This window comes from Girardinichthys multiradiatus, chromosome 13, assembly GCF_021462225.1.
Source record: "Girardinichthys multiradiatus isolate DD_20200921_A chromosome 13, DD_fGirMul_XY1, whole genome shotgun sequence".
NCBI classification, from domain to species: Eukaryota; Metazoa; Chordata; class Actinopteri; order Cyprinodontiformes; family Goodeidae; genus Girardinichthys; species Girardinichthys multiradiatus.
The window spans coordinates 22,552,149-22,579,465 of NC_061806.1; the positions used below are offsets into that span (position 1 = coordinate 22,552,149).

The 27,317-nt window shown below is 41.0% G+C and overlaps 1 protein-coding gene across 48 annotated transcripts in view; it reads right to left on the bottom strand.

Annotated features, from left to right (window-relative positions):
* Positions 1 to 26,800, bottom strand: part of clasp2 (cytoplasmic linker associated protein 2) — a 71,996-nt gene extending 45,196 nt beyond the window's left edge. For 37 of the 48 annotated variants that reach the window (XM_047384600.1, XM_047384629.1, XM_047384627.1 and 34 more), the window contains exons 1-7: positions 25,899 to 26,800; positions 20,386 to 20,464; positions 17,561 to 17,664; positions 17,076 to 17,167; positions 16,223 to 16,298; positions 10,498 to 10,595; positions 945 to 1,015 (exon numbers count right to left, since the gene is read on the bottom strand). In XM_047384600.1, coding sequence (XP_047240556.1) covers positions 945 to 1,015; positions 10,498 to 10,595; positions 16,223 to 16,298; positions 17,076 to 17,167; positions 17,561 to 17,664; positions 20,386 to 20,464; positions 25,899 to 26,096 — 718 coding nt within the window. In that variant the 5' untranslated portion in view covers positions 26,097 to 26,800. Of the gene's footprint in view, positions 1 to 944; positions 1,016 to 1,518; positions 1,829 to 10,497; positions 10,596 to 16,222; positions 16,299 to 17,075; positions 17,168 to 17,560; positions 17,665 to 20,385; positions 20,465 to 25,898 lie in introns of those variants that run through there. The other 11 variants (XM_047384649.1, XM_047384633.1, XM_047384646.1 and 8 more) reach the window with 2 other exon arrangements.
* Between the last annotated feature and the right edge of the window lie 517 nt (positions 26,801 to 27,317).

The following is a 27,317-nucleotide window of genomic DNA, read 5'->3' on the forward strand; positions in this document are numbered from 1 at the left end:
TAAAGGGGACTCTGAAAATTGAACATATAAAGATGAATGGACAGAAACATACACTTTTATTTTAACTTCCGTAGGGTGTAAGGCCAGTCTGCCTGATATGATCTGAATATAAGGCCTATAAAGAGTGGAAATCTAAAAAGAGATATTATGAAACGAAACATAGGAACTTCAACCAAAGCTATTCGCCTGGGTCTGAAGAGTGCATGGAAGCTGTGGCAGAAACACTTTTAGATGGAAAAGAAGAACAACTTAAGGAAAAGGTTAGGCAAATTGTCAAGCCTGCCAAAAGCACAACAAGGAGAGCAGAACTGTTCTACCAGGAGGTACAGTCCCAGCTCGACTGTGCCATTCGAAGTGCGTTTAATATTGGTACTTAATTAGGATTACACTTTTCTGTTCAGCAGATGAGTGGGCATGGGCATTTAAATAATTGATCAGTAGTTAGAAAACAAAAACTCTTGTGTTAATTAAATGTGAAATAAAAATGAAAGAAAATATTTTTGTCAGTTGATTTAAACCCCAAAGTGTTTTGATGATGGCGGTAGTGGACCACCTACTATTTTAGTTGGGGACCCCTGGTTTAGAAATTAATCCAAATCTCTGCTGGACAGTAAAAAAAAAAACATCTTAGCAGCAACAGAGAACCTCAGTTAGAGTCAGAAAACACACACAAACTCGCTAAACCAATAATCCTGTTATGTGCTCTTAAAAGAGCTCATAGCAACAAACAGACGCAACCAGGAGAGCATCTGCTGATTTATACATGCACTAGAATCCCTCCATCCAACGCAGGTACACACAGCGTGCTTCTTTTTGTATATTTAAACACACCTACTATTTGATAACATTAAAACCATCTTTAATAATAATAATAGTAATAATAATGAGTTGACTTGGCTGCTCAATAGTGCAATAGTGGCAAAGAATTGAGTAAAGGTACTGACCGTGACTTGGGCTCAGAGCCATGTTGCCAGAATTCAAGGCTTCATCAAAACGAGCAAATATTGTCTGTAACCTGGGAAAAAGGAAACAAAAACATAGTTAAAACGAAGCGGCGGCGCATGTTGAATTGATTGCTGAAAAGCATGAGTCAGTAAAATATGTTAAATGACCAGTCAGTCAGCCATCATTGACCTAGTAACAAAGAAAGGTGCTGTAGATCATAAGTGACAGTAACATCAGCCCGCAACATGTGGACCCTCGCTCATCGATCTGTCAATATGTGGGTGTGTCTCACTCAGGACGCTACAACTGGAGCATGACAAGAGTCCAAAAAACATGCTGCTCACATTCAAAAGATACAATCAGAAGCTGAATGTTCTCAGCCATGTGCAAGGGAAAGCTCGACCCAATTGTACAAGGTAAAGATAAACTGTATTAATAGCTTGGCAAAGAAAAGAGGGATAAGATACTTTTAAACCACTGACTGATATGGAAAAAAACAGAAGATTTAGCATGTTACACATAATTAAAGATGAATATAAATGCAAAAACATTAGCACCCAACCCTCTACCTGCCTTTCTGACTTTTGGCGTCTATTAGCCGATCCACGGCCACCAGATTGCCGAGCAGCTCCTGATAATAATAATTAGCCGTGCATCTGGCTCCTTGGCCGTGTGGCGTTCTCAAGCGGCTCCCTTCCTTTCATAAGCATCTTGCTCATCTCTTCTGTAAAAAATATCCTTGCCTTTTGTCTTCAGCAGTTATTGGTCTTCAAATCTCCCAGTGGACTGATTAATAGATTGCTGTGTTGCTGCGCAACGTTGCATTACCCCCCCGTGCTAGTGACACGCTCTGGTCCTTAGCTCCCCTCGGCTCTTTGTATCCAACATGGTGCAGTGGCTCCAAGAGGGAGGGAGGGAGGCAAGACGAAAAGTGGGAGGAGGGAGGGAGAGCCAGCCAAACAGCAAGAGACTAGGGCATGCCACAAACATGCGACAAAGCACCACCTACAGCAGCAAGGATTACAGTATCATGGGAACACACACCAAGAAATACCTTAAGAGCTGAATCTAAGACGTGCTTTAATAGTCAGTCTGCATGACAGAGAGAACCATGTGGATCAGTCTGTGTGACAGGCAGCGAAGAAATTCTGTTACCCTTTACATAACCTCCCTCCCAAACCCAGACGCACACATTATCAGAGGGGGAGGGGCTACATGGCCGACAGCAGAAAGAGAACAACTCTGCTCCTCCCCCCCATAACATCTTCCTTCATTCTCATCCTACTTTTCCTCTTTACATGTCCTCCTTAGAGGACTCCAGTTGTATTATCCGACAGCTTTGGCCGTCGGTGGAAACGGGTCAGATGACTTCACACCCTTCAGATAACTCATCTTCCTTTCCGCAGGGAAGATATGTACATTAAGGCAGTACATTGAACTCCACTTGCATTCAGCCTCATTATAGGATCATGGTAATCCCATGCTGTTAGGAGTCAAGTTACAGATGTAGAGTTTAGTTCCTGTTCTCCAAGAACGTCAGGGATTTAAATAAAAGATAACTAGGGTCTATTATTTCACTGATAACTAGTCATATTTACAATTAACAAATTTGAACAATGTCTGACTTGCAGTCAATATAAAACAGTTTGACCTCCATCAGATGTCAGCAGCCGTTTTAATCCAGATATCGCAAAGCATGAAGATTTTGCCTTCGAAGTACATCTAACTTGCTGGAAATGAAGGCTGAAAAGGTAATCATTTCTGATCTGGCTTTGAGCAAGCACCTAAGGTGCATTTAACAGAGGTATGTTGAAAGGAGTCAGGTTAAATACAAGTAGTGTTGCTAGACAGCTGACTTGCTGATTTAAAGACATCCTATTGTGTGGCACTAGATCTAAAGATGCACAGAGAAATCGGATAGAGATCAGAATTGACCGATTTTTAGCTTGACCAGACCTGGCCGGTTAGTATCTTCAGGTCAGTGAATGCATCATAACTAAACCCTACTAGGTTACAGAAACAGCAACACCCTTGGGAGTGAACCCTCCAACTAATGGCAGAAGACTCAGTGTTACCTGCCTCCACAATTAAAAATAAAGTTTAAAAACAAGCTCAGAGATGTAGGAAGCTCTTTTTAAAGGAAACTGTATTTTCTACAATATGTCAAGCCACATTGTTACATGTCTGTCTTACACCCCCACCCCCCTTTATGTTGTCTCTTCACAGGTTCAGAGGGCAGGCTGGTGCCAATTTACTCTGATTGGCTTGTCAGCTTGAGGGAACCAATCAGGACTCAAGAAAGCTCTATATAAGCCGCTCATCTGCAGGACTGAGGATGGCTCCTCTCAGCTGGCTAATTGACACATGCTTTACACTCTGGGAAGACAGTCTGACAGACATGTAACACCCCTACCCTTACAAGTCCAAACAAAATGTTTGGAACGCCCCTAGCCAAAGCAAAAGGTCAGAGTGCACGTGACAAAGCATCGGCCAAAACGTTCCCCGATCCCTTCTTATGGCAGATCTTGAGGTTGTATTCCTGAATGATTAAAGTTCACCGCATAAGTCTCTGATTTGTATTGTACATCTTGGAAAGAAAGACAAGTGGATTATGGTCTGTGAAGATGGTTATGGGTTCCACACTCAAACCCAGATAAACCTCAAAGTGCTCCAATGCCAAGAGCAATGCAAGTGTTTCCTTCTCAATCGTAGAGTACCTACTTTGATGAAGATTAAACTTTCTTGAACAGTAACTCACAGGATGATCTAGGCCATCCTCACCCTCCTGCAGAAGGACAGCTCCTACCCCAAATGCACTGGCATCTATCTCCAGTTTAAATGGCAGGTTGAATTTTGGGGCGGAAAGAAAAGGAGAACAAGAGAGCAATCCTTTAAGTTTCTCAAATGCATGTTGGCATTCATCAGACCAAATAAAAGGTGTAGAAGAACTGGTCAAAGCAATTAAAGAGGCTACCATTGAAAAGTTCTTACAAAAGCGACGGAAGTACCCTGCCATCCTAAGGAACCGACGGAGCTCTCTTCTGTTAGAAGGAACTGGAAAGTCAGAAATAACCTTGACCTTTGCATCCACAGGACACACCTGTCCTCCACCAATTTGTTGACCAAGATAGAGAATGGTACCTTTTCCACACTCACATTTTGAAAGATTGAGAGTCAGTGAGGCATCTGCAAGGCGTTTGAAAACTTCAAGCAAGGTAGGAAGATGGTCAGTCCAATCACTAGAGTATACTGGTCCTTCTCAAAATATTAGCATATTGTGATAAAGTTCATTATTTTCCATAATGTCATGATGAAAATTTAACATTCATATATTTTAGATTCATTGCACACTAACTGAAATATTTCAGGTCTTTTATTGTCTTAATACGGATGATTTTGGCATACAGCTCATGAAAACCCAAAATTCCTATCTCACAAAATTAGCATATCATTAAAAGGGTCTCTAAACGAGCTATGAACCTAATCATCTGAATCAACGAGTTAACTCTAAACACCTGCAAAAGATTCCTGAGGCCTTTAAAACTCCCAGCCTGGTTCATCACTCAAAACCCCAATCATGGGTAAGACTGCCGACCTGACTGCTGTCCAGAAGGCCACTATTGACACCCTCAAGCAAGAGGGTAAGACACAGAAAGAAATTTCTGTATGAATAGGCTGTTCCCAGAGTGCTGTATCAAGGCACCTCAGTGGGAAGTCTGTGGGAAGGAAAAAGTGTGGCAGAAAACGCTGCACAACGAGAAGAGGTGACCGGACCCTGAGGAAGATTGTGGAGAAGGGCCGATTTCAGACCTTGGGGGACCTACGGAAGCAGTGGACTGAGTCTGGAGTAGAAACATCCAGAGCCACCGTGCACAGGCGTGTGCAGGAAATGGGCTACAGGTGCCGCATTCCCCAGACCTGGGCTACAGAGAAGCAGCACTGGACTGTTGCTCAGTGGTCCAAAGTACTTTTTTCGGATGAAAGCAAATTCTGCATGTCATTCAGAAATCAAGGTGCCAGAGTCTGGAGGAAGACTGGGGAGAAGGAAATGCCAAAATGCCAGAAGTCCAGTGTCAAGTACCCACAGTCAGTGATGGTCTGGGGTGCCGTGTCAGCTGCTGGTGTTGGTCCACTGTGTTTTATCAAGGGCAGGGTCAATGCAGCTAGCTATCAGGAGATTTTGGAGCACTTCATGCTTCCATCTGCTGAAAAGCTTTATGGAGATGAAGATTTCATTTTTCAGCACGACCTGGCACCTGCTCACAGTGCCAAAACCACTGGTAAATGGTTTACTGACCATGGTATCACTGTGCTCAATTGGCCTGCCAACTCTCCTGACCTGAACCCCATAGAGAATCTGTGGGATATTGTGAAGAGAACGTTGAGAGACTCAAGACCCAACACTCTGGATGAGCTAAAGGCCGCTATCGAAGCATCCTGGGCCTCCATAAGACCTCAGCAGTGCCACAGGCTGATTGCCTCCATGCCACGCCGCATTGAAGCAGTCATTTCTGCAAAAGGATTCCCGACCAAGTATTGAGTGCATAACTGTACATGATTATTTGAAGGTTGACGTTTTTTGTATTAAAAACACTTTTCTTTTTTTGGTCGGATGAAATATGCTAATTTTGTGAGATAGGAATTTTGGGTTTTCATGAGCTGTATGCCAAAATCATCCGTATTAAGACAATAAAAGACCTGAAATATTTCAGTTAGTGTGCAATGAATCTAAAATATATGAATGTTAAATTTTCATCATGACATTATGGAAAATAATGAACTTTATCACAATATGCTAATATTTTGAGAAGGACCTGTACAACAATGTCATCTAGGTATACTCGGCAGTTCGGCACACCTCCCAGTACTTTATTTACAAGCCTTTGAAATGTAGCAGGGGCATTACATAACCCAAAAGGCATCACTGTGTACTGTAGAAAACTGCTCTTTTAGTTAATGGAACTTGCCAACACCCTTTTAGCATGTCAAGTTTAGTGACATAGGTGGCTGGCCCAATTTCATCGATACAATCAGGGATGGGCATCAAGGACTGTTACAGCATTCATCTTTCGAACGTCCACACAGAACCTTGGGCTTCCATCAGCGTTTATGTCCAGTAAACATGGAGAACTCCCCAGGCTACAACTTGGAATAGCAAATCCATTTTTAATCAGATACTCCACTTCCTGTTTCATAACTTCCCTTTTTGTAGGACTGTCACGGTATGCTCATTGTTTTATAGGTACAGGCTTGGTAAGAACTATATCATGAGAAAACACATTTGTCTGGGTAGGAACATCTCCAAACAGACATTGGAAGTCCAGTATGAGTTTCTCAATGTCCTTAGCCTGGTCACCTGACAAATGTGACAAATAGTGAGGTAGGTTAGACAGAACCTCGCTATTACTAAGCCTTGCAACCCGGGATGCATCTTTGCGCATGACCAACTCCTCATCAGTAGAAAACAAAGCCACACAGTCTGTAGAGGAAACTGAGTCACCCTGACTTTTAGGGACCTGGGCATCTTCCCTTGAGTGATAAAGTTTCATCATGTTAATACAACCCCTGGCAAAAATTATGGAATCACCAGTCTCTGAGGATATTCCTTCAGTTGTTGAATTTTGTAGAAAAAAAAAAAGATCACAGACATGACAAAAAACTAAAGGCATTTAAAATGGCAATTTTCTGGCTTTAAGAAATACTAAAAGAAATCATGAAAAATAATTGTGGTAGCCAGTAACAGTTTTTAGAAAAAGCACAGGGAATAAATTATGGAATCACTCAATTTTGAGGAAAAAAATATGGAATCATGAAAAACAAAAACAAAATAACACTCCAACACATCACTAGTACTTTGTTGCACTACCTCTGGCCTTTATAACTGCTTACAGTCTCTGAGGCATTGACTTAATGAGTGACAAACAGTACTCTTCACCAATCTGACTCCAGCTTTCTATGATTGCTGTTGCCAGATCAGCTTTGCAGGTTGGAGCCTCGTCATGGACCATTTTCTTTAACTTCCACCACAGATTTTCAATAGGTTTGAGATCCGGACTGTGACATTGACCTCATGTGTCTTTCTTCAAGGAATGTTTTCACAGTTTTTGCTCTATGGCAAGATGCATTATCATCTTGAAAAATGATGTCATCATCCCCAAACATCCTTTCGATGGATGGGATAAGAAAAGTGTCCAAAATGTCAATGTAAACCTGTGCATTTATTGAAGATGTAATGACAGCCATCTCCCCAGTGCTTTTATCTGACATGCAGCCCGATATCATCAATGATTGTGGAAATTTGCATGGTTTCTTCAGACAGTCGTCTGCATAAATCTCTTTGGAACGGCACCAAACAAAAGTTCCAGCATCATCACCTTGCCCAATGCAGACTCAAGATTCATCACTGAATATGACTTTCATCCAGTCATCCACAGTCCATGATTGCCTTTCCTTAGCCCATTGTAACTTTGTTTTTTTCTGTTTAGGTGTTAGTGATAGCTTTCTTTTAGCTTTTCTGTATGTAAATCCCATTTCCTTTAGGCGGTTTCTTACAGTTCGGTCACAGACGTTGACTCCAGTTTCCTCCCATTTGTTCCTCATTCGTTTTGTTGTACATTTTCTGTTTTCAAGGCATATTGCTTTAAGTTTTCTGTCTTGACGCTTTGATGTCTTCCTTGGTATACCAGTATGCTTGCCTTTAATCACCTTCCCATGTTGTTTGTACTTGGTCCAGGTTTTAGACACAGCTGACTGTGAACAACCAACATCTTGTGCAACACTGCGTGATGATTTACCCTCTTTAAGGAGTTTGATAATCCTCTCCTTTTTTTCAAGTGACATCTCTGGTGTTGGAGCCATGATTCATGTCAGTCCTCTTGTTGCAGCAGCTCTCCAAGGTGTGATCACGCCTTTTTACCTGGACACTAATGAGCAGATTTAATCTGATGCAGGTGTTATTTATTGTTTGTAATGACAATTTGTAGGGTGATTCCATATTTTTTTTACTCAAAATTGAGTGATTCCATAATTTATTCCCTGTGCTTCTTCTAAAAATTTTACTGTTACTGGCTACCACAATTATTTTTCGTGATTTCTTTTAGTATTTCTTGAAGCCAGAAAGTTGCCATTTGAAATGCCTTAAATTTTTTGTCATGTCTGTGATCTGTTTTTCTTCTACAAAATTCAACAACTGAAGGAACATCCTCAGAGACTGGTGATTCCATAATTTTTGCCAGTGGTTGTATGACAGAGTCTAGTCTTGCGGCGACTGTCAGGAGTCTGGACAACATAATTTGTCTCACTAACCTTCTTATCCACCACATATGGGCCCAAAAACGTAGTTTCTCCTAAACAACATTCTTAATTTCATGTTTAGCAACATGCTTCTTCACGGGAATATCAAAATGTTCAGCAATGTACAACAAGTCATCTTTATGACACCACTCCACCTTCTATAGGAGCCTGAATGAAGTCCTTTGAGTCAAAGCTCATTTTCAAAATAATTTTCAAAGATCTTTCAATTATTGTGGTTGTCTTCAGCTCCCTGACGAGTAAAAAAAAAAAGCCTCTCTCTCCCCCACAGCTTGTTCATCCTTTTGGGATTTTCTCAAAAAGAAAAGAGGAAAATAAACTCAATTTTGTCCTTTACAAAGACTCTGACATTTTATTGTGGTTGTCCTGTGTTTTCACCCTCCTTCAACAGTTCATTCAGGCTATGAGAGTGTGAAACTTTCAGCAGATGAGTCCAAGTCAAACTTATTCATCAAGCATTTATAAAAACAAAAAAACAAAGTTTATCTAAATGTTGTAAAAAATTAAGATGAATGAAAATAAAACTCAGACATAAATAAATATAAAATACAACAGCCGTTGAAGAGAGCATGCCAACTCACACTGCGCCAAAGGCCAATGAGAAAATATGTGCTTTTAGATTGGGTGATCTAAGGGCCCATGCAAGAATACAGTAGGCTTAAATCCCTGTCTGTTATGGGACATACTGGCTTTGGGAATGTTGCCAGCCATCTGGAAATCCCATACTTAAGGTAAGGATCTACATTCTCTAGAATATACACACCCCAGAATGCCCTTTAAGTAAAGCTAGCCATGCTAACCATTAATATAAGGTACTAAAAGCAGTTTAAAACGTCAACTGTGCAATCATTTTGTTTTTATTTTAAAATACCAGTAAACCTACCAGCCTAGGCTAATTGATTACTAACTGCTTATGACAGAAAGGCTAGCGACAATTATTTTTAATGCGGTTATATATCATAGTTCTGAAAGAGAAATTGGTCTGAACTTTACAAGAACCTGGAGAATGGAAACTGGTCATCGGTGCATTTCTTACCAAGTCCCTAGTTAATTTATTTTGCAAGAAGAGAGGGGAATTATGGAGGTTTCCATGTATTTCCCCATTTCTTTATTTTTTTATTCAACATGACCTACTTCTTTTCTCCAGTAAGTTATGTTTTATGTGGACACAGACCTGCTAAAGTTGTTTTCAGGACTATTTTACATTTAATAACAAAAAATGAAACCAAAGAGAATAAGAAATATGAAGACTGAATTTAACAAACCTTATGGTTGGAAAAGAGTATATAGTATGGCATAGCTTCCTCCTTGTTGAATCCATGTTTTGCTCTATATCGGTGCTAGCTACACAGAGATGATGTTGGAGACCCTGACTACAGTTGTGCATTCCACCCAGCAACCATACGCCAACACAGACATAGTCAGACACACAGAATCATGTCACAGATTTAATCCTGGGACCTCAAGTAGAAACGTGATTCCTATATGTTGACAGTGGTTTGCTGATGGTCTTATCAACTGCATAGAGTTAATGTGCATATTACTCATGTACTGCAGTTCCCCAGTCTTTAATAAAGATTCACATAGATAAAAATCTCAAAAAAATCAAGAATCCTTTAACCTGAATCACTGCAAATGTCTGCCTTCAACATATAAGACGACGAACAAACGCACAGTGCAGATAAACCCCACATACACAGTGTGTTTACACAAGAGACAGACCGGCTTAACATCCACAACACATGACACATGGTCGCAGTCAGCATTCACAGACACTAGTCATGCTGAGGAGTCAGCATGCAAGGCTGACTGCAGCTCAAATCTCACACATGGGAGCGGTAGAGCAATGGGGAGAACGCTGGGGTCACTCTGTGCTCTGAATACCCTTCAACACGGCACATGATAACAGTCCACAAAACAAGACCTAAACCCCTTAAACCTTTTCAGATGGGTTTAACGCTGTAATTTTCACCAGTCCCCCCCCCCCCCCCCAATGCTGTTTTTCTACCCAGCGCCTTTGTATCCCAGCTGCCCCCTCCCACCCGCTTTCCTCAGTCAAACAGCATTGTGCTCTGAATGAAAGTGCTATTGTGCATGGTGAAGGACAGAGTGGTACATGGTGTGGCCTGGGACAGACCGAATGCCAAAGCAGTGTCGCTGAAACACACATACACACCAGTACACTTACGATCAGTGTGTTCAGAAGAAGAGATGAGTGCAAAAAAAAAAAAAAAAACTCACCGTGCAGCTGGAAGTCCTCTCTTTCCCAGGTCTGCTCTGACCTTCTCTCCAACATGGCGATAAACGTCCACTAGTGTTGTTATAGAAGCTTCGCGGACCTACAGAAGGCAGACAGCACCAGGTTAATAACACACACACACACACACACACACACACACACACACACACACACACACACACACACACACACACACACACACACACACACACACACACACACACACACACACACACACACACACACACACACACAAGCTGGGAGTTCAACTAGTATCTAATGCAAAAAGTCATGCAGTTTCTAACACTATAGTTACTTTATGACTTAATAAATATTGTACTCAAAAGCATATTCAGACAAAGTGCAGTAAACATAAACACTCATTAAAATGTGATTCCATGAGGCTCCATACACTCCTCCTCTGGGAAACACCTGATTTGCTCATTAAACTGAGAAGTGTTGCAATTGGGTAACTGGATTTCTGTTGAAAGAAATTCACTGTAACTGAGACTGAGGCAGATGTTGAGGCTGTTGATTGGTCGGGCTGAAATGCGGGTAGCTAATAATTGGGCGGAACGCAGAAGCAGAGCTCAGTTTTCTCTTTCCCTTCCTTCGCATTTACTCTCAGACCCACATTCTGAGCTGCTGTGGGAGTTTAACAACTAGATGTTAGTGCAATGAAGCTCAGCGGGAGGTGGGGGAGCACGGCTAAGCTCATCCCCTCAGTAATAACAGTAATAATCACAGCACTGCCTGAAGATGTTGAGCACAAACTCTACAACAAAAACAACTACTGCTTCTCAATAAAACATGTTTATGGTGATTTTGGAAAAACTTCAAGAGGATAAATTGTTAGAAACAGAAAAACTTAACGAATTGTGCTAAACGTTTGAGCAAATGTTTGAGCTAAGCTTGCGGTATTTGAATTTAATTTGTATAAAAAAGAGATGGAAGCACTTTTTCCTGAATAAGTCTAAAGAAACCAACAGTCATGACTGAAAGCACCGGTTCTGCCCCACAGGCTATAGAAACACCACATGATAATGAGAGCTGAACATCCTAATTCTCTCTTCAGCTTCCTTGTTATCGGTATAGAGCAGAGCCAGGCATCTTCCAGGCCCCAGGCCGAGTCCAGATGTTGGGTTGGCCCGTGATCCGAAGAGGCATAAAGTGTTAATTCCACGCACGAATCGAAGTATGCCGCTATTATTTTGATATGACTCCTGAGTCACCGTTTGGATAGCTACACTAGCACTCTCATGCATGCTTTAATGTCTGCTCATGCTAAAAAAAAACAAAAAAAAAAACAGACAGAATGTAGAGTTTAATTCAGCATCTGCTGCACAACATATGATTATTGTAATATTAGTGTGCACATTCATAATATCGTTGTATGGTGTGTGTGATATAAAATGCTCAACCAGCTGGACGAAGTCCGTGGCAGTAGGTGCCGGAACCTGACACAGAAGATGGTGCCGAAGGTGCAAGAGATCACACAAAGAGCATCTGTAGCAATAATATCTCAACCCCACTCTTTAATATCGTGCAGTTTTGCTCTTTAAGTATTTATTTACTGAAGCCAACGTTAGACCAGCTCTGTTTGTAGGGAACAGACAGCTGTTCTGTGGAATAAAAGACTACAGTTACCAGAAGCTAACTGAAAAACTGTGTTTAGACTTATTAAATATATTCCTGGAACAATGGCGTTCAGGCAATGATCTGGCTCTTCAACAACAATCATAGTTACTCCTATGGTCCTTTGGGGAAAACAAATTACTCGCCGCTGCTCTAAAGTGTTTCAACATAATATGCTTCACTTCAGCCAGAGCTCGAGGTCACTCAGATGTGAGAGTATTTTACATGCAACCCCAACTATAACAGTTCTCAGCAAAAAAATCAAATGAAATTGATTGCTGGTCATTATAGGGACATCATGAGAGCACTCTTCACAACAGCACAGGTATAATGTGGTATTAACACTAAAAATAGTTAATGATGGGCGCATTCACACTGCTGGTCTGGTCCAGGGATTAAGGGTGAAAGTGAGGATAATCATATGCCAGGGTATGGTTCTCTGGTCCATTTCTGGGTACGGGATAGGCTTACACCGGCGTGATCCGCTCCAGGAACCGTACTCTGGCATAGTAAAAGCCGCTCCCAAAGGATTGGTGTGAAAGTACTGTATGGGTGCCGGATTTTTGTAGTTTCTGAAACTGTCTGTGACTGGTTTCAGATTACAACTTTCTGGCTTTACTCTCTGAGTCACATCAATGATTCTTGTCACCTAACTCGGTTTATGGCTGCCAACAATAAGATCGCTGTGGACAAAAACTGTTCAAGCAGAGTCTGGTGCTGCAGTGGTGCCAAAACAACGAAGTCAGCACAATAAAATCATACAACAGTCGACTCACTAGGAATAATCCTGATGTATAAAATAACAATTATTTTCCTTTGATTCAAATTTCATCTAAGCAGCATGTTTTCTTTCTCCTTATCACCCAGCTTTATATATTCAGTTATACAGCTCAATTTTTTATTGCAGCAAACATTCAATAAAATAATCTTTTTTTATTTTATTTAGCAAATTCAAACTGGTTTGGACTGAGACATAAATTCCTGAATTTAGCCTTATGGTTAACTCGAGTACATCTACATTTAACTAGGTAATCTATCAGGAAACTACATGGTCCCCCCTTTAAATATATCTTCATCTTCATCTGATTAAAACTAGATACATTTGACACAAAATCCAAGATTATTAATCCCTTTTTTTGGTCAAATTTAATTAAAACGATTCAAAAAGCCACATGGTAAATGACTCACATCTAATCTAAGTGATTTGGGCATTTACATGTTGTGTCTACATGTTTTTGTCTGCATAATAGTGTTGGGTGGTAATAAGGTATACCTGCGGTATCTTTCAAAAGCAACGGTATCAGTTTCAATACCGTCATTACATCATTAAAACATATAGGAGATAAGGATTAAATATAAGATAATTAAATCAATGTCTAAAAATTAATCTATGTCCAGCAGCACTTATATGTGGTTGAATTTTCAGTTTTACTTCCACAGTAGTGAGACTTTTGATGTTTATGAACGTGACGTCACCACGTGACAGCGAGGAGGAGGAGAGAGAGAAAGATGGCAAGTTGCGCACCGTATGAACTCGTCGCTAAGAAGAACACGACATCTGCAGTCTGGCAATACTTCGGGTTCCTAGCAAATGAGAAGGGGGAGCCAGTAAATACTGATGAGGCAATATGTAAATTATGTGATAAAAAGGTGACTGCAAGGGACGGAAACACGTCAAACCTAAGGACGCATCTCAGAGTTAACCATCCACTCACTGCTGCGAGGATGCATTTGGCCCCGAGTTCAATAAGCGCAACAGTTTCAACACCTCCCGCTGATACCGATGCAGGACCAAAACCAACAACAACTAAGTCCACCGCCACTTATACGCAGTCGACAATAATAGGGGCCTTCGGGAAAACAACAAAGTACAAAAGGGACAGTGTCCGTTGGAAAACCTGCACGGATGCAGTGACAAAATACTTGGCGAAGGAAATTGTCTCTTTCCACACGGTGGAAAAAAAGTCCTTTAAGGACATGGTAAAGGTCCTAGATGCCCAGTACGAGCTACCAGGACGGAAACATTTCTCACAAACAGCCGTCCCACATTTATATATTAAAGTTAGAGACGAGGTTCAAGTACTGCTGTCAGAGCCGAGAGTTATTCTTTAACAACTGACATGTGGTCATCAGTTAACATGACTCCATATATGTCCCTGACTGTCCACACCATTACACCTGAGTGGAAACTTGAATCCAAATGCCTCCAAACAACGTATTTTCCTGAGAGTCATACGGCGGACAACCTTGCTGCAGCGCTCAGAGTTGCACTTCAGGACTGGCAACTTGACGAGAAAAAACTTTCAGCCATAACCACTGACAACGCTGCCAACATTTCTGCCGCAATCAGGCCCCTGGAGTGGCCGTGGCTTAACTGCTTCGGTCATAATCTAAACCTGGCTGTCACAAATGCAATGCATGACAATAGGCAAAAAACCAAGCGCGCCCTCGGAGTGTGCCGTATTATTGTCGGGGCCGTTTCACACAGCTGGCAACGTAAGAGTGAACTCCACAAGAAGCAAGTGGAGTTGGGACTCCCAGAACATAGCCTCATAACGGTGAGCAGAAATTTGTATCTAAAAATCTGAATCTGTTATAACATAGGCAAACTAAAAATATAATCATATACATTAAGGGGCTTATTTATTATTTATTTATCAATTCATTTGTTTATTCATCTATTAATTCATTTGTTTATTAATTCATTCATTCATCCATCAGCAGGACTGCGCAACTCGCTGGGGCTCCAAACTGGCAATGGCGGAGCGCATCCTGGAGCAGGCCCAGGGGATCAGACACGTCTTGTCTGACGACAGAAGGAGCAGCCTGTCCCTGACCTGGCAGGACACAGACGTCTTCAAAGCTGTTCACGACGCACTGAAACCAGTCGGTGACTTCACTGATATTTTGTCAGGAGAACATTATGTGACCAGTTCCTCTATCCTCCCCATACTCCAGCTATGCAGGGACAATGTGTTGGCTTTGTCAGAATATGACCTCCAGCTAACAAAGTCAATCAAAACTGGAATTCTAAAAAAGCTAGAGGCCAAATATGAATCCGATTCAGTGCGCAAATTAATGCGAAAATGCACTTTCCTCGACCCTCGTTACCGTGGAGGATATGAGACTGATGCCAGCGCATTGGCTGAGACCAAGGCAGAATTACAGGCTGAGATCGTGAGCTTAGAGAACCAAGCACCAGCGGGTCCAGTGGTCATCATCAGAGTGGAAGAGGGAGAGGCGCAACCCGAACCCCCACGAAAAAGGGTGACTCTGGGAAGTCTTCTGCAAAAACAAGCTGATGCAGTGGCAGGTCCCATCGGCAGCGTAGAAGACCGAGTTGGAGCTGAAATAACAGCCTACTGTTTGGAGCCCGTTATCCAAGCAGACAAAGACCCACTTCTGTGGTGGAAATGTGCTGCCCGGCGTTTTCCCCTGATGTCACGGGTGGCCAGAAAGCACCTGTGCGTCTGTGCCACAAGCTCGCCGTCGGAACGGGTTTTCAGCACCGCGGGAAAAGTTGTAAGTCCCCAACGTTCCCTGTTAAATCCAGAAAAAGTTAACATGCTGGTTTTTCTGGCTAAAAATCTTGACTAAACCTGTTGACACTTGCCACCCAGCTCACTGCTATTATTTGTTTCTTTTACTTTTACCACTTTTTTAAAGGTCGCTCTTTTTGTTATTTAAAGTTGTTCAGGCTGTGATTTAATTTAATTGATTTGTCTGCGCAAAAACTATTTTGGGTGGTCAGGGTAATTTAATTTTTTTGACTGTTATATTTGTACTTTTTAAGCAGTTTCTAATAAACGTTAATATTGTGCACATTATGTTGTTATTGTTTCATTATTAGCGTTTGGTATTTAATTTCTGAACAAGTAGGCACAAGTCAACAGTTTGGTGATGCCGTCTCAGCCTTAAGTCATAATTTTTAATTAGTCACGGTAATGCCGTTTACCGAGGTAAAATGTGGAGACGGTATGAAGGTATCAGAATTTGGATACCGCCCAACCCTACTGCATAAATAAGGGAAATAAAAGGCATAATTCAAACAACCTTACAGTCATGCTAAAAATAAGATGTTGCTCATCTTACCTGTGGGTTCTGATCTCCAGTCAGAGAGCAAAGATGTGGAACTAATTTACTGAGGCTGAGTGGCTGGGCTCCATACCTGAGAGAGGCAGAATCAACTTTAATGGCCAGGTTTGTGAGCACAAACAAAGAAGACAAGGTAGGACAGAAACCATGTAAATGCCATCACTTATATTATCGTTTGTCTTTTTAACATCTGCAGCATTGCTATCAGGTAGCAGTTTAAGACTTCAGCACATCAGTGTCACGTTCTGTTAGTGAAAAGGTGCCACAATCAGCAAAACAATTCAAATAGATTAGTTTGTTGTCTGTGCAAACCTAAAGTCGAAGCTACCGCTGTCCAACAAATAGAAGCACATGTAACATTACGCCTGTAAATACATTTGTGCGATGACATGTTGAGCTTGGTCTCGCAATCGTTGGTGGTCCAGGGTCTAACGTGAGCACAAACTGTCTTAGAATTATGTGGGGAAGTGAGATCAAACTAATTCAGAAAAACATGCATTTGTGTCTGAAACTGTAACACCGTGTAACCGGAGCATCCGAGTGGTTTGCTTCACATGGGCTACCTCCGCAGAGTCGGAAACAGTTAAGAGGATTAATGGTGGAAACAGAGAACTTGTGTGTTTCTTGAACAAAGTGGGTCAAGAAAGGTTGTAGAACCAGCATTGGTTGTTCCTTCTTGAGTAAGTTTAGCACATTTCTCCAACTTTGCAGAACATACACTCATTACATGTAGGAACGTGCATATGATCGAGAACGCAAAAGATAAACTGATTTAGAAATTTGCCACACGTTTTACAAGCCTATCCTTTCAATGTCACCTTGACCGTGTTAAAAAGAAGTAGTGACTCACGTGCTGAGTGTGGCGCTGAGACAGAGGCAGATTCCTTCTCGACTGCGGAAGTTCTTGTGTTTAAAACCAGGAGTCAGCCTTTCCCACACATTCTTGATGATGAGGATAAAGGGCGTGAGGAAGGAGAGGGAGAAAGGACGTTAGTAGGAACGGGATGTAAAATGTCTGGCTGATAAAATTTTGCTAAGCAGACGGTGAAGCACGTGGAAGATAAAAACCTGCAAAAATGTTTGTGTGCGTCTCGTTGGTGTAAACAACATAAAAGATAATGAGGATGTGGCAGCTGTAAATGTCTTGATATCCAGAAGAGGGAGCCACAACAAAGAGACTCTGGTGTTGAGGGTATAAAATATGGATGTGAAGTTTCCTCCAAGGTAACCTAGATCTTTTATATATTGCTTTTGATTTGATTTGAACCGGCAGGCAGTATCCCCTCACCATGAGTTACAGGAGGACTTATCTGCTCATGTCAGCATGTGTCTCACCATGGGTGACGTGGTCTGCTCCATGAGGCGAAGGATGAGAGCTTGGCTGTTCTCCCTGACCTGATCCTTCCCGTCACCCAGCCGGTCCACCAGAGCTGGCAAGACTACAAACAGAGCAAAACACAAGAGGGAGGGGGCGCTGATGAGAGACAAAATGTGGCTAAATCTGCTCCGTGTGTGTGTTTGTCTGTTAAATGTAAGGAAATTACACCACAAATGATGCTGAACGTAACAAAGGCAATAAAGACTGCCCCCAAGTGGATTGATTTTAAATGACAATAATAAACAAAGATAAACGATTGAATTTAGTACAGTCTGTAGGTTTTGATAGGGTAAGAAACTCAACAACTTTAACAATACCACTATAAACATGAGGCTCTGACAGGCTGTGGAGAAATAACACCAAGGTCATCAAACGCTCACATGTCAGCAAGCTCTATGCAACACAACGAGATAATGAAGACTAAAGAGACAGGAGTCTTTAAATTCACAGTTAAAAATAGAGTTAAGATTGTAAATTTCAAATCTAAAATATCATTTGAACAAGCATAGGAGAGTAAAAGCAATACTTGATGGTTGCTAACAAAATCTAATAATCTTTAACCATACAATGTGTCATTTAAACACCATTATCAATAAATGCTACCATAAATAAATAATATACTGTGCTGAGTCAAATCTCAAGAGTTAAGGTAAGAGTATACATTCTCCAAGAAAGACACACCCAATCTGATCTTGCTAACTGCGCTTACCGTTAATACAAGATGCTAATGGCAGTTTCAAGAATTAACTCTGTGATTAATTTGTTTTTTTAAGTAATAATAAAACTCTGCTTCACAGAGACTTCCTGTCTTCACACACATACACACACGATGTGACGTCACATGTGTTCCTACATCACTTAATAACTGACCTCTAATGGCAGAAAGACTACAAAAAGATGCTTTGAAAGCTGTTTATGAAAAATCCTAAAAAGAAATTGAAAGCTGCTTAAAACTGGTATCAAAACCATTCAAAAGACTGGAAATAGCCCATAAAATAGGAAGCAGTGCATCTCTATGCTATAGCTCATCAGAAACAAAACCCGTAAGCTTTTTCTTAGATGTCCCAAATTTAAACACAGGATATTCCAAATTTAAATCAGAAAACAAATATAGAATATAAAACTGTTTAACTTTGGTTTTGCTACTTTTACTTGCTTTGCTGCAACCCAAAAATGACCTCAAACAAACATTCCTCAATTAGATAAAACATCAATATACACAGTGGCTCATGCATGCACACACACACACTCTCCTATCCACATTCCCTGTCTGAGACATCAGCAGAGGGAGTGATGGAGTGATGTAATCTGTCCTTTAATAGTGTGGAAGTTTTTCCACCACAACAGCTGGTTGCCTCAGCAACAAGGACAATACCCTCAAACATTAAACATGACAGAGGGGGGCATTGTTGGACACGTCCCTAAGTGTAGTAAAAATGAAAATGTACACAGACCATACTTCAACAGAACAATCTCACTGATAAAAGACAAGAATGCTGGCCAATCACCACATGTCTTATCTGTCAATCTGCACACAAGAAAGCATAATTAAATCACAGTGCAGGCAAACAAGGTCTGCATGTTTCACCCAGGTTTCCACCTAAGACACGAGGGAGTAACTTGGCCGGACGGCACACAGCACTTTGTCAGAGTGCATGTACACACATACGCTGTAAATTTAGGAGCGCTGTGCAATATGTCAGCCCCGTAAATCAATACAACCACTCAGTCTGAATGATCTCATCTTCCGCCTCCTTGTGTGCTTGTGGGTGGATGCAGGGAGATGAAGAGGGAGCGTTGCAGGGGAAAGATGAAGTCAGACTGAGAAAGGGATATTCCATAAGCAGCTTTAAAAAAAAAAATGATGATTTTAGAATCAATCTGAAACACAAGAGTTTTGTGATAAATGCAGCGTAGCTCAGAAATGTCCTTGACAATGACTGGATAGAAAATATGGTTGGTAGTCAACTACACAGTGTGCTGATGAGTCCAGTAATCCTGGAGTGACACTGCAGGGTTCAGCATGTTTGCTGGTGACAAGATTCAGCCTGGCTTTGCAATGACAGCAGGTGACAAGCACACACACAAACGGGCTGGCACTGCCAGAACACACACACACACACACACACACACAATGCGTGTGAAATCTGATACAGGACTCAGCCTCTAAGGTCATTAACACAAGGTGTGGTTATGGGGTGTAATAGGGTGACCTACAGCAGGGTCTATGTATAGAGAAGTATAAGGGATGTGGGATAGAAAAGTGGGTGGTGCCAGGCTTCACAGCAGTGCTGCTGGAGCGTCTTAGGGGAAGCACAAAGTGGAAGCGAGAGACAAAATAAATAGACATGCACACATATAGGCCAAGAAAAACCAAACTGAGCACAAGTTTGATTTTGTCAGCGAGCACGAACAAGGCTTTGGTATTTAAAAAAAAAAAACAAATAGGCAAATGTATGCTCGACAAACTCTTTATGCCAGTGGATAAAGAGTTTCAGCCACAGGAACTGAAAAGAAAGAGGTCCTTATAATCACTTTCACAAAACTAAATGTGAAGTTTGTTTAAGCTAAAAATGGGTTCAAACTGGTTTGTTGGTACATGTGCAACGAAGCTGCCACAAAACTTGTTTTCACTTGTTTTGGGCTCTGAAAACAGAACAAAGCCTGCCCAGTAATCTATGTGAATCCAGCTAACCCATGGATTCAAGAAGAAATCAAATTTTTTTTAGAATTGCTTAATGCTAAACTGGGCTGATACCAAAACAAAACTTGGAAATCTTACCTGTGCCAAGGTATCCTTTGAAGCGCTCTCCTATGCGATCCACAAAAGCTCCGCAGATGTCTATCCCTAACAAAGCCACCTACAAAGCACAGAGTGAAAAAAAAACAATAGTTATAACGGCTCATTTTACATGAACCAATTATTTTCTACTACAAAGAATAGATTTAAAGAACAGGTTGTGCCTTGAAGGCTTGCTGGCTCAGACAATTTACATATTGGGAAAAAAAAAAAAATCCTGACCCTGATTCAAACACCTGATTGAGTTTCCAAACATGAAGGCCTCAAAGATCAGAAACTAGCATGGATTTGGATGGATGGATAATCCTAGAGCAAGATCTACATGTGATTTACTGTGCATGCGTACACTGGCCAATTCCAGCCTGTGAATCGTCAGGTGTTACTCAATCTGGCTGGAAATAATCACCATTTACAAACAACACCCATTTTTATTCCATGTTGCTATTGGCTCGTCCACAAACTTTGTAACATGGATAAACTAAAGGCAGTAGATATAACATTTGTCTCACATTTTAAAGCAACAGCATCACAATAGACAGTAACTGGTATGCTAAGAGACTAACAAAGCCACAAACTGTTATTTGCACAAAAAAACATCTCGGCCAAAGCGTATTGTATTGTTAGAAAAACATGTATATAATAGTCACAGTTTAGAAGATGAGGATAAGGCCCAGTCTCCATCCATCAGCCTTTAGACCCACATCAGTTCATCGAATGCACTCGTAGGTACAGCTAACCAAAAAGTTAAGGTGGTTGGAAATTCACAACTGCCTGAACCACAACATTTATTGTTTTTCTAAATCTGGCTCCCCAATGTGGCCTTGGGAACTTCTGTTAACTGGATTTCGACGAAATATCTCCTGGATGTTATATAAACACGACGCTCTTCCCCAGCACTCCCCTACCAGCTGTGTGCTGATAGGACTATGCAGCCGATTGATAAAACTTCCACTTCTCTTCTCAAGGACGATGGTGCTTCTATCAGTGTTGACAGTCTAATTCTTGCAAACACACTCAGACTTATATATTCGCAGCCTCAAGATCCCACCGTACCCTTGCTGAATCTTTACTTATGTGTGTGTTGCTCACCCCTGCTGAGGTTATTTTGTACTATTTCAGACTCTATTCTGCTAAGAATAGAGTCTGAAATATGATTTTTTTCCCCTCCTATCTTACTTTACCTAAATGTGTGATTTCATTACTTTTCATAGATTTTCAGATTTCTCAGAAGGATTACCAGCAAAAGCCAATTATTATTAGTAATTTGGACTTTAGCTGCTCTTTCACCAATGACCCAGCTTTCTCAATTAGACTACAATGGACTGTTATTACTTAGTTCAACTTCAGTACCAGTAAAAGCAATATATCATTAGAACCTGAAAATGTGGATTAAAGCTGTTTTGTACCAGTGACTCAGCTTTCCTAGTTAGAATTCAGTGGAATGATGAGACTATTAGATTTCTCGGAAGGATTCATAGATTTTTAAATTTCTTAGAAGGATTGTAGTATCATTTGATCTGTTTTTTTTTGTCTGTATCTGTGTTTATTTTCTTTGTGATTGTATTATAATTGTATGTACAGCGCTTTGAGTGTCTCGTTACTGAAAAGCGCTATATAAATAAACTTACCTTACCTTTATCACAGCCGACAACTTTCTTCAAGTTAAGAATTCAGTTAAAATGACACGGCTGGCTGTGTATCAAAATGATCCCCTTAAAATGCTTGCAGCATCAAAATTAGCTTGTGACAAAGTTAATATTCAGTGGGCAGATACATATTTATGTCTGGATGTAGAATTTTCCCACTTTTCCTCTAATTAAGATCACATCCATATGCTGAGCTGTGCTCCTGGAATGCTTTTGTTGGCAGCGCTCCGGTAAAACTGCAACGGCCAAAAAGAGAATCCATTTAAAGATTATTTGCCAGACTTGGTCCAGCAATAAGATCAGAGCTGGATGCAGTTTTTCCCTATTTTAGTCAAAGGAAGACTGAAGCCAGGTGGGGGGGGGGGGGGGGGGGGGGGACAGGCAAGAGGGACGAAAAACAGCAGAAAACAAGAATCACCTGGGGAGGAAAGGCAAGCCTTGGGTCAAACTGAAGAACGCTGTATACCGACTTTATTCAGGGGGGAAATGAGGAAGAGGGGGAAAAGAATCACGACTCATAATAGAAACATCCCTCAGGCTTCTCCTGCCCCTCCTCCACCCAACAAGCACCCACAACCATCTGGTATCATCTTCACATAGAGAAACAGAGGAGATGACAGAAGAGAAGAAATGGAAGGAGCTAAACAAACACTGTAAATGCATCATCTCCTTAGTAAAACATGGTGGTGGCAGCATAATGGTTTGGGGTTGCTTTTGTTCAGCAGCAACAGAAAAGCTGGTCAGAGCTGATGGGTGGATTTCAAAACAGGGCAATTATGAAAGACAACATATAAAATCCTAAAAAACAAAATACATGATGTTTGCTGCTGTAACCTGGCATAAGGTGAAAAGGTTTACAAGTACATGTGAAAGGTAAAGTGAGAGGGCAAAAAATGTACTATCCCCAAAAATAAAACCTCTGAACAATGGTAACAGGCTAGTCAACACCGCTACCTTCCAGACTCCCAGCCATGGTGCCTGAGGAATGTCAGACATTAAAACACTGTAAATAATCAGCTGTATATGAATGGGTCTTTGTAAAGGCTCAGGTTGGTGGCTTAACAAGCTTAGTCGCATACCATGTAAAGGGTGTACTCTGGATTTTAGTAGAAGCTTAAAATGAGTTGTTGGATGAATAACAAATAATAAAAAGTTTAAAGATGCGCAATTAAAACAGCGGCTGTTAGGTCTTAAATTCTTGCTGAAGCCGAAGAAATATTCCACTGTTAGTGGAAAACTGCAGAGCATCCACCCATTCCAGCCTCCAAACTTGCTCTCGCTAAATTTAATTATTACAGAATCCTCCCCTGTGGACAAAACTGCAAATGATGGACGCTTGTTCACTAAGGCAGTTGTTCCGAAGCGAGAGAAAACACTACATAACTCATTTCTGTCTCAGAGATTCAGTCCAGATGCAATAAGCATTTGTAGCTTTACTTCTAATCACCAATCCCAGCCATAGAACTTAAATATAAAAAACAGATTGGAACCATTGTGTGAACCCACCAACCAGAGACCAATAGCCCATAATGACTGTGCCACAACAGTTCCTGCAGCTGCTTCCCATAAAGCCGCATTCAATTATCTTCGCTGGAAGGTTTTTTTCTATCAAGCACCTGCAGGAAGAGTTAGGCTTGCCGAGCAGCGGGCTAAGGCCAACTTTTTAATGTTTTTTGAAAGGAAAACATTAATCTTTGTTCTAAGATATTATCTCTTCATGAGATTTCCAGGTTTACTATGAAAACAATGAAAAACATTGCTAAGCATTTTTAACTAATGTTTTTCCTATTAAAATATTCAGCTGTTTTGATTTCACATTTTTCCTATTAAACAGTAAATGTTCTCCAAGACTGGTGATGCTACGTTTTTGGGGTTCTGACAAGGAAGGCGTGACCAATTAGGTCAAAACACACAACTCTCAGCATCCGGGCTTAACTGTCTTTTAACTGAATATGCCCCTGATCAACGCCAGAAGGGTTCAGTCATCTCAACTTGAACTCAGCATAATGCGGCATCGTGCATTGTTAATGCTTCCTGTTTGCATTTTCCCGATATGGCCACTACAATGCTGAGGTCGGTGTTTGTAAAAGTAAATCTGGAGGAGGCAGAGAAAAGCATACAAATAAAAAGAACACTAATCCAAGAAACATCCTCCAGCGCTTTAATACCTTCCAGGTACTTCAGAGTGAAAGTCTTCCTTTTGGACATTCAAACATATCTGTGGGCCATGAGTTGCACTTTTCATTTAATTTCTGACGATGTAAGACTTCTCTCCATTAAACACTTTCTCTGCTCATCCCCCCCATATCAGCTTTTTTTCCAACTCTCCTCTAATTCACTATCACCTTGCTGACTCAGTGTCTTGCAACTCTTCCAGCTGTTTTGTTCAACAGCAACAGCAAAGATAAATGCCTGTTGCATGAAGACATTTTGGGGGGTTATGTCACTGATCCTGATTAGCGCATATGTCATTAATATACAACAATCGGAACAAAAGAAAACGCCTGCTTGTAAACTGGACGCAGCTCATAATGCCGAAACATCACAAGGCACCATATTAGGAATCAAATTTTAAAGATGACTACCATGCATCAAATCAATTATTGTCTTCAGTGTTTTAGTTAATCATTACAGACAAACTTGCTTTTTATCCATTTCTTTTAATATTATGGTGCTGCTGTTTTACTTTTATTGTTTTACAAGACCTTGGCTAATACCTACTGCTTTTAAAAATGCTCATAAATGAATTTCACTTGCCTTTTATTGACCAATCTGAAATTTTATTGACATACAGAAATGTAATTATATGTATCATAAAACTGATGGACACTGATAGCAATTCAGTATAAGCATAGAGATGCACTGTTTACTCACTGTCTCCATTTCCTACTATTAAGTCCAGAACCTGAACAGTGGTGACCACTTGCTGCAAGCTGAGGACTGCTGTCAGATGAAATGTGCCTTTAAGGAGGCTTTGTTATGCTGAATACACCATCCCTGTGTTTACATCTTGTTGAGTAATACATATTAGCATGTCTATTACCCCTAGGTGCAACTTGAGGGTCAAATTTCTGTCTAGCTATAATAGAAGCTTTAGACCGTTTTGACTAGTTTGCACATGAATGTGCAAAAATATCCCTTTTCTGTCATTTCTGCCATGAAAGTACTATAAAGAATGTAGCCAGGTCTACATCACACACAGGAAAAAGAGAAAACTGCTAAAAAAAAAAACCCAACATAAATAAATAAAAACAGTTACAGAAAAAGGGTTTTTAGGGTTCCAAAAATTAAAGGTCATAACAATGAGTCTCTTAACCCCTCCCCCATCTCATCTGTAATGACTGTGTAGTCCACAGTCCTGACAGAGTCCCATTGGCAGACACCCACAGGATCAACTAAAACAATAACAGAGAACCCAAAAAAACCACAGGAATGCCCAGAAAAGTACCCAGTCAGTGGGAAATTTAAAAATGTCTGCCTCTAATATGGCAGGATTAAGCTGCTGAACTGCCACAAAGCTCTCTGCTTCTTGTTAATTCCTGGGAGACACTGCACATTAAAGTCCCTATAAACCTTTATTGTTTTCTACACGTTTGTAGTGTGAAAAGAATCTGGATCGGCTGAATAAGACGTTCATTTTCGCGCTACTAAGCGGACAGAAACTTGCTTAATTTGTCATGTATGTTTTAGTTTTGGTGAGACCAGCCTCTTTGTATAACAAGGCATTTACAGAACGCCTCTTTTTCGGCTCGAAAGGTAAACTAGAGGGAAATAATTGATGAAGAGACACAGAAGATGCTCGTCTAGCACCCAGCCACATTCACTCGATGACTGGGCATTATCCCTTACCTTGAAATTGCTGGAGTTGATCCATCCCGTCAATTCGTCTATGGTCTTATCGAGCCGAGGCTTGTCCTGCTCCACGTCCGAGGAGCGATGTGGGTCGTTCAGGTAGTCAATAATGTCCTGGCCGACCTGCAGTCTGCGTGTAACGTCCTTCTGCAGTACCTGCTGGTAAAAATACTCCATGTTGTCATGATCCTCCATTGGGCACCCAGTGCCGTGCAGCCAGCTAGTGAAGCCGGACCAAAGATCGAAGACAACGGTCTTCGGGACGGGGTGTAGAGAGACTGAAATGCGAACTGTAGCCCAGGCAATGAGCAGAGAGAGAGTACAGTCCGGATGGTTATAAACTTATGTTTGATCATCAATGTGTGTTCGATTAAAAATTCAGTTTACTTTGACACACACATAATCCCCTTAATAAACCAAACTCCACTTGATACGTTGAAGTTGCTGTTAGTTTTTTGTTTTTTTAGTGAATGACTTTCCTCAAAAAATACCCCCAACTCAGCGAAACTTCATTAAACATACAGCTGCATTGGACCACGCTACGTTTTCTCTGTATATCAGCAGAAAAAGGCCTAATTTACTATCTGTTATGCTAACAAAAATAACACCTAGCTAGTTAGCACCCATACAAATAGCTTTACGTAGGCTAGCTCAGCCTGCTAACGGCCTATCGCCCCACTCCGCTCCTCACTTCTACTTCATGGCCACGGGCGCCAAAGTCTGTTAGCCGGCGATTCGGTCAGCGAAGAAGTCGCGACAAACTTCCGCAATAAAAATAGCAGATCCACTCCAGCGTTAATCGATCCTGTTTTAATCCAGAACTACAGTAATCGTTGCGTGAACTGAGCCCGCTTTACGCTGCTGGGAGGTTGCGCGTTGCCGGGGACTGCAGTTTACCAGGGAATGCGACCACCAATCCTTGATCAGTGGACAGCTAGCCAACACAATGCCTGATGGAAAAAAAATGACACTGACCAACAATTAACTAAATTTTATTTGTAAGACAAAAATGAATAAAATTGCACGTAAATATTTCGTTTGTTGGAAAAAAATATTGGAGGATTTTTATTTTATTTTTTTAAATTAACATCCTGTTTTGTGTGGGCGTGTCTTCTCTCACCAGCATGGCCCTTTGGTGACACCTAGATGCTGAACTGCCGCAGTTTTCTTCAGAACAGCCCTTCAGAAGCAGATTAATTTCACTGAGAACATACTGTTTTGCGAAAATTCCCTTATTTTCCAAACTCAAAATTTCGCTGTTCTTAGCGCTTTTTAAGCTAAATACTGAGCTTTACTATGAACGTATGGCAGACATTTCAGCAGTGGTAAGGTTTTAGGTGAAACTTGCACAAACAAAGACCATAAAATGCATGGATGGATGATTGAATTGGTATATGGATGCATGATTTGCCTGCA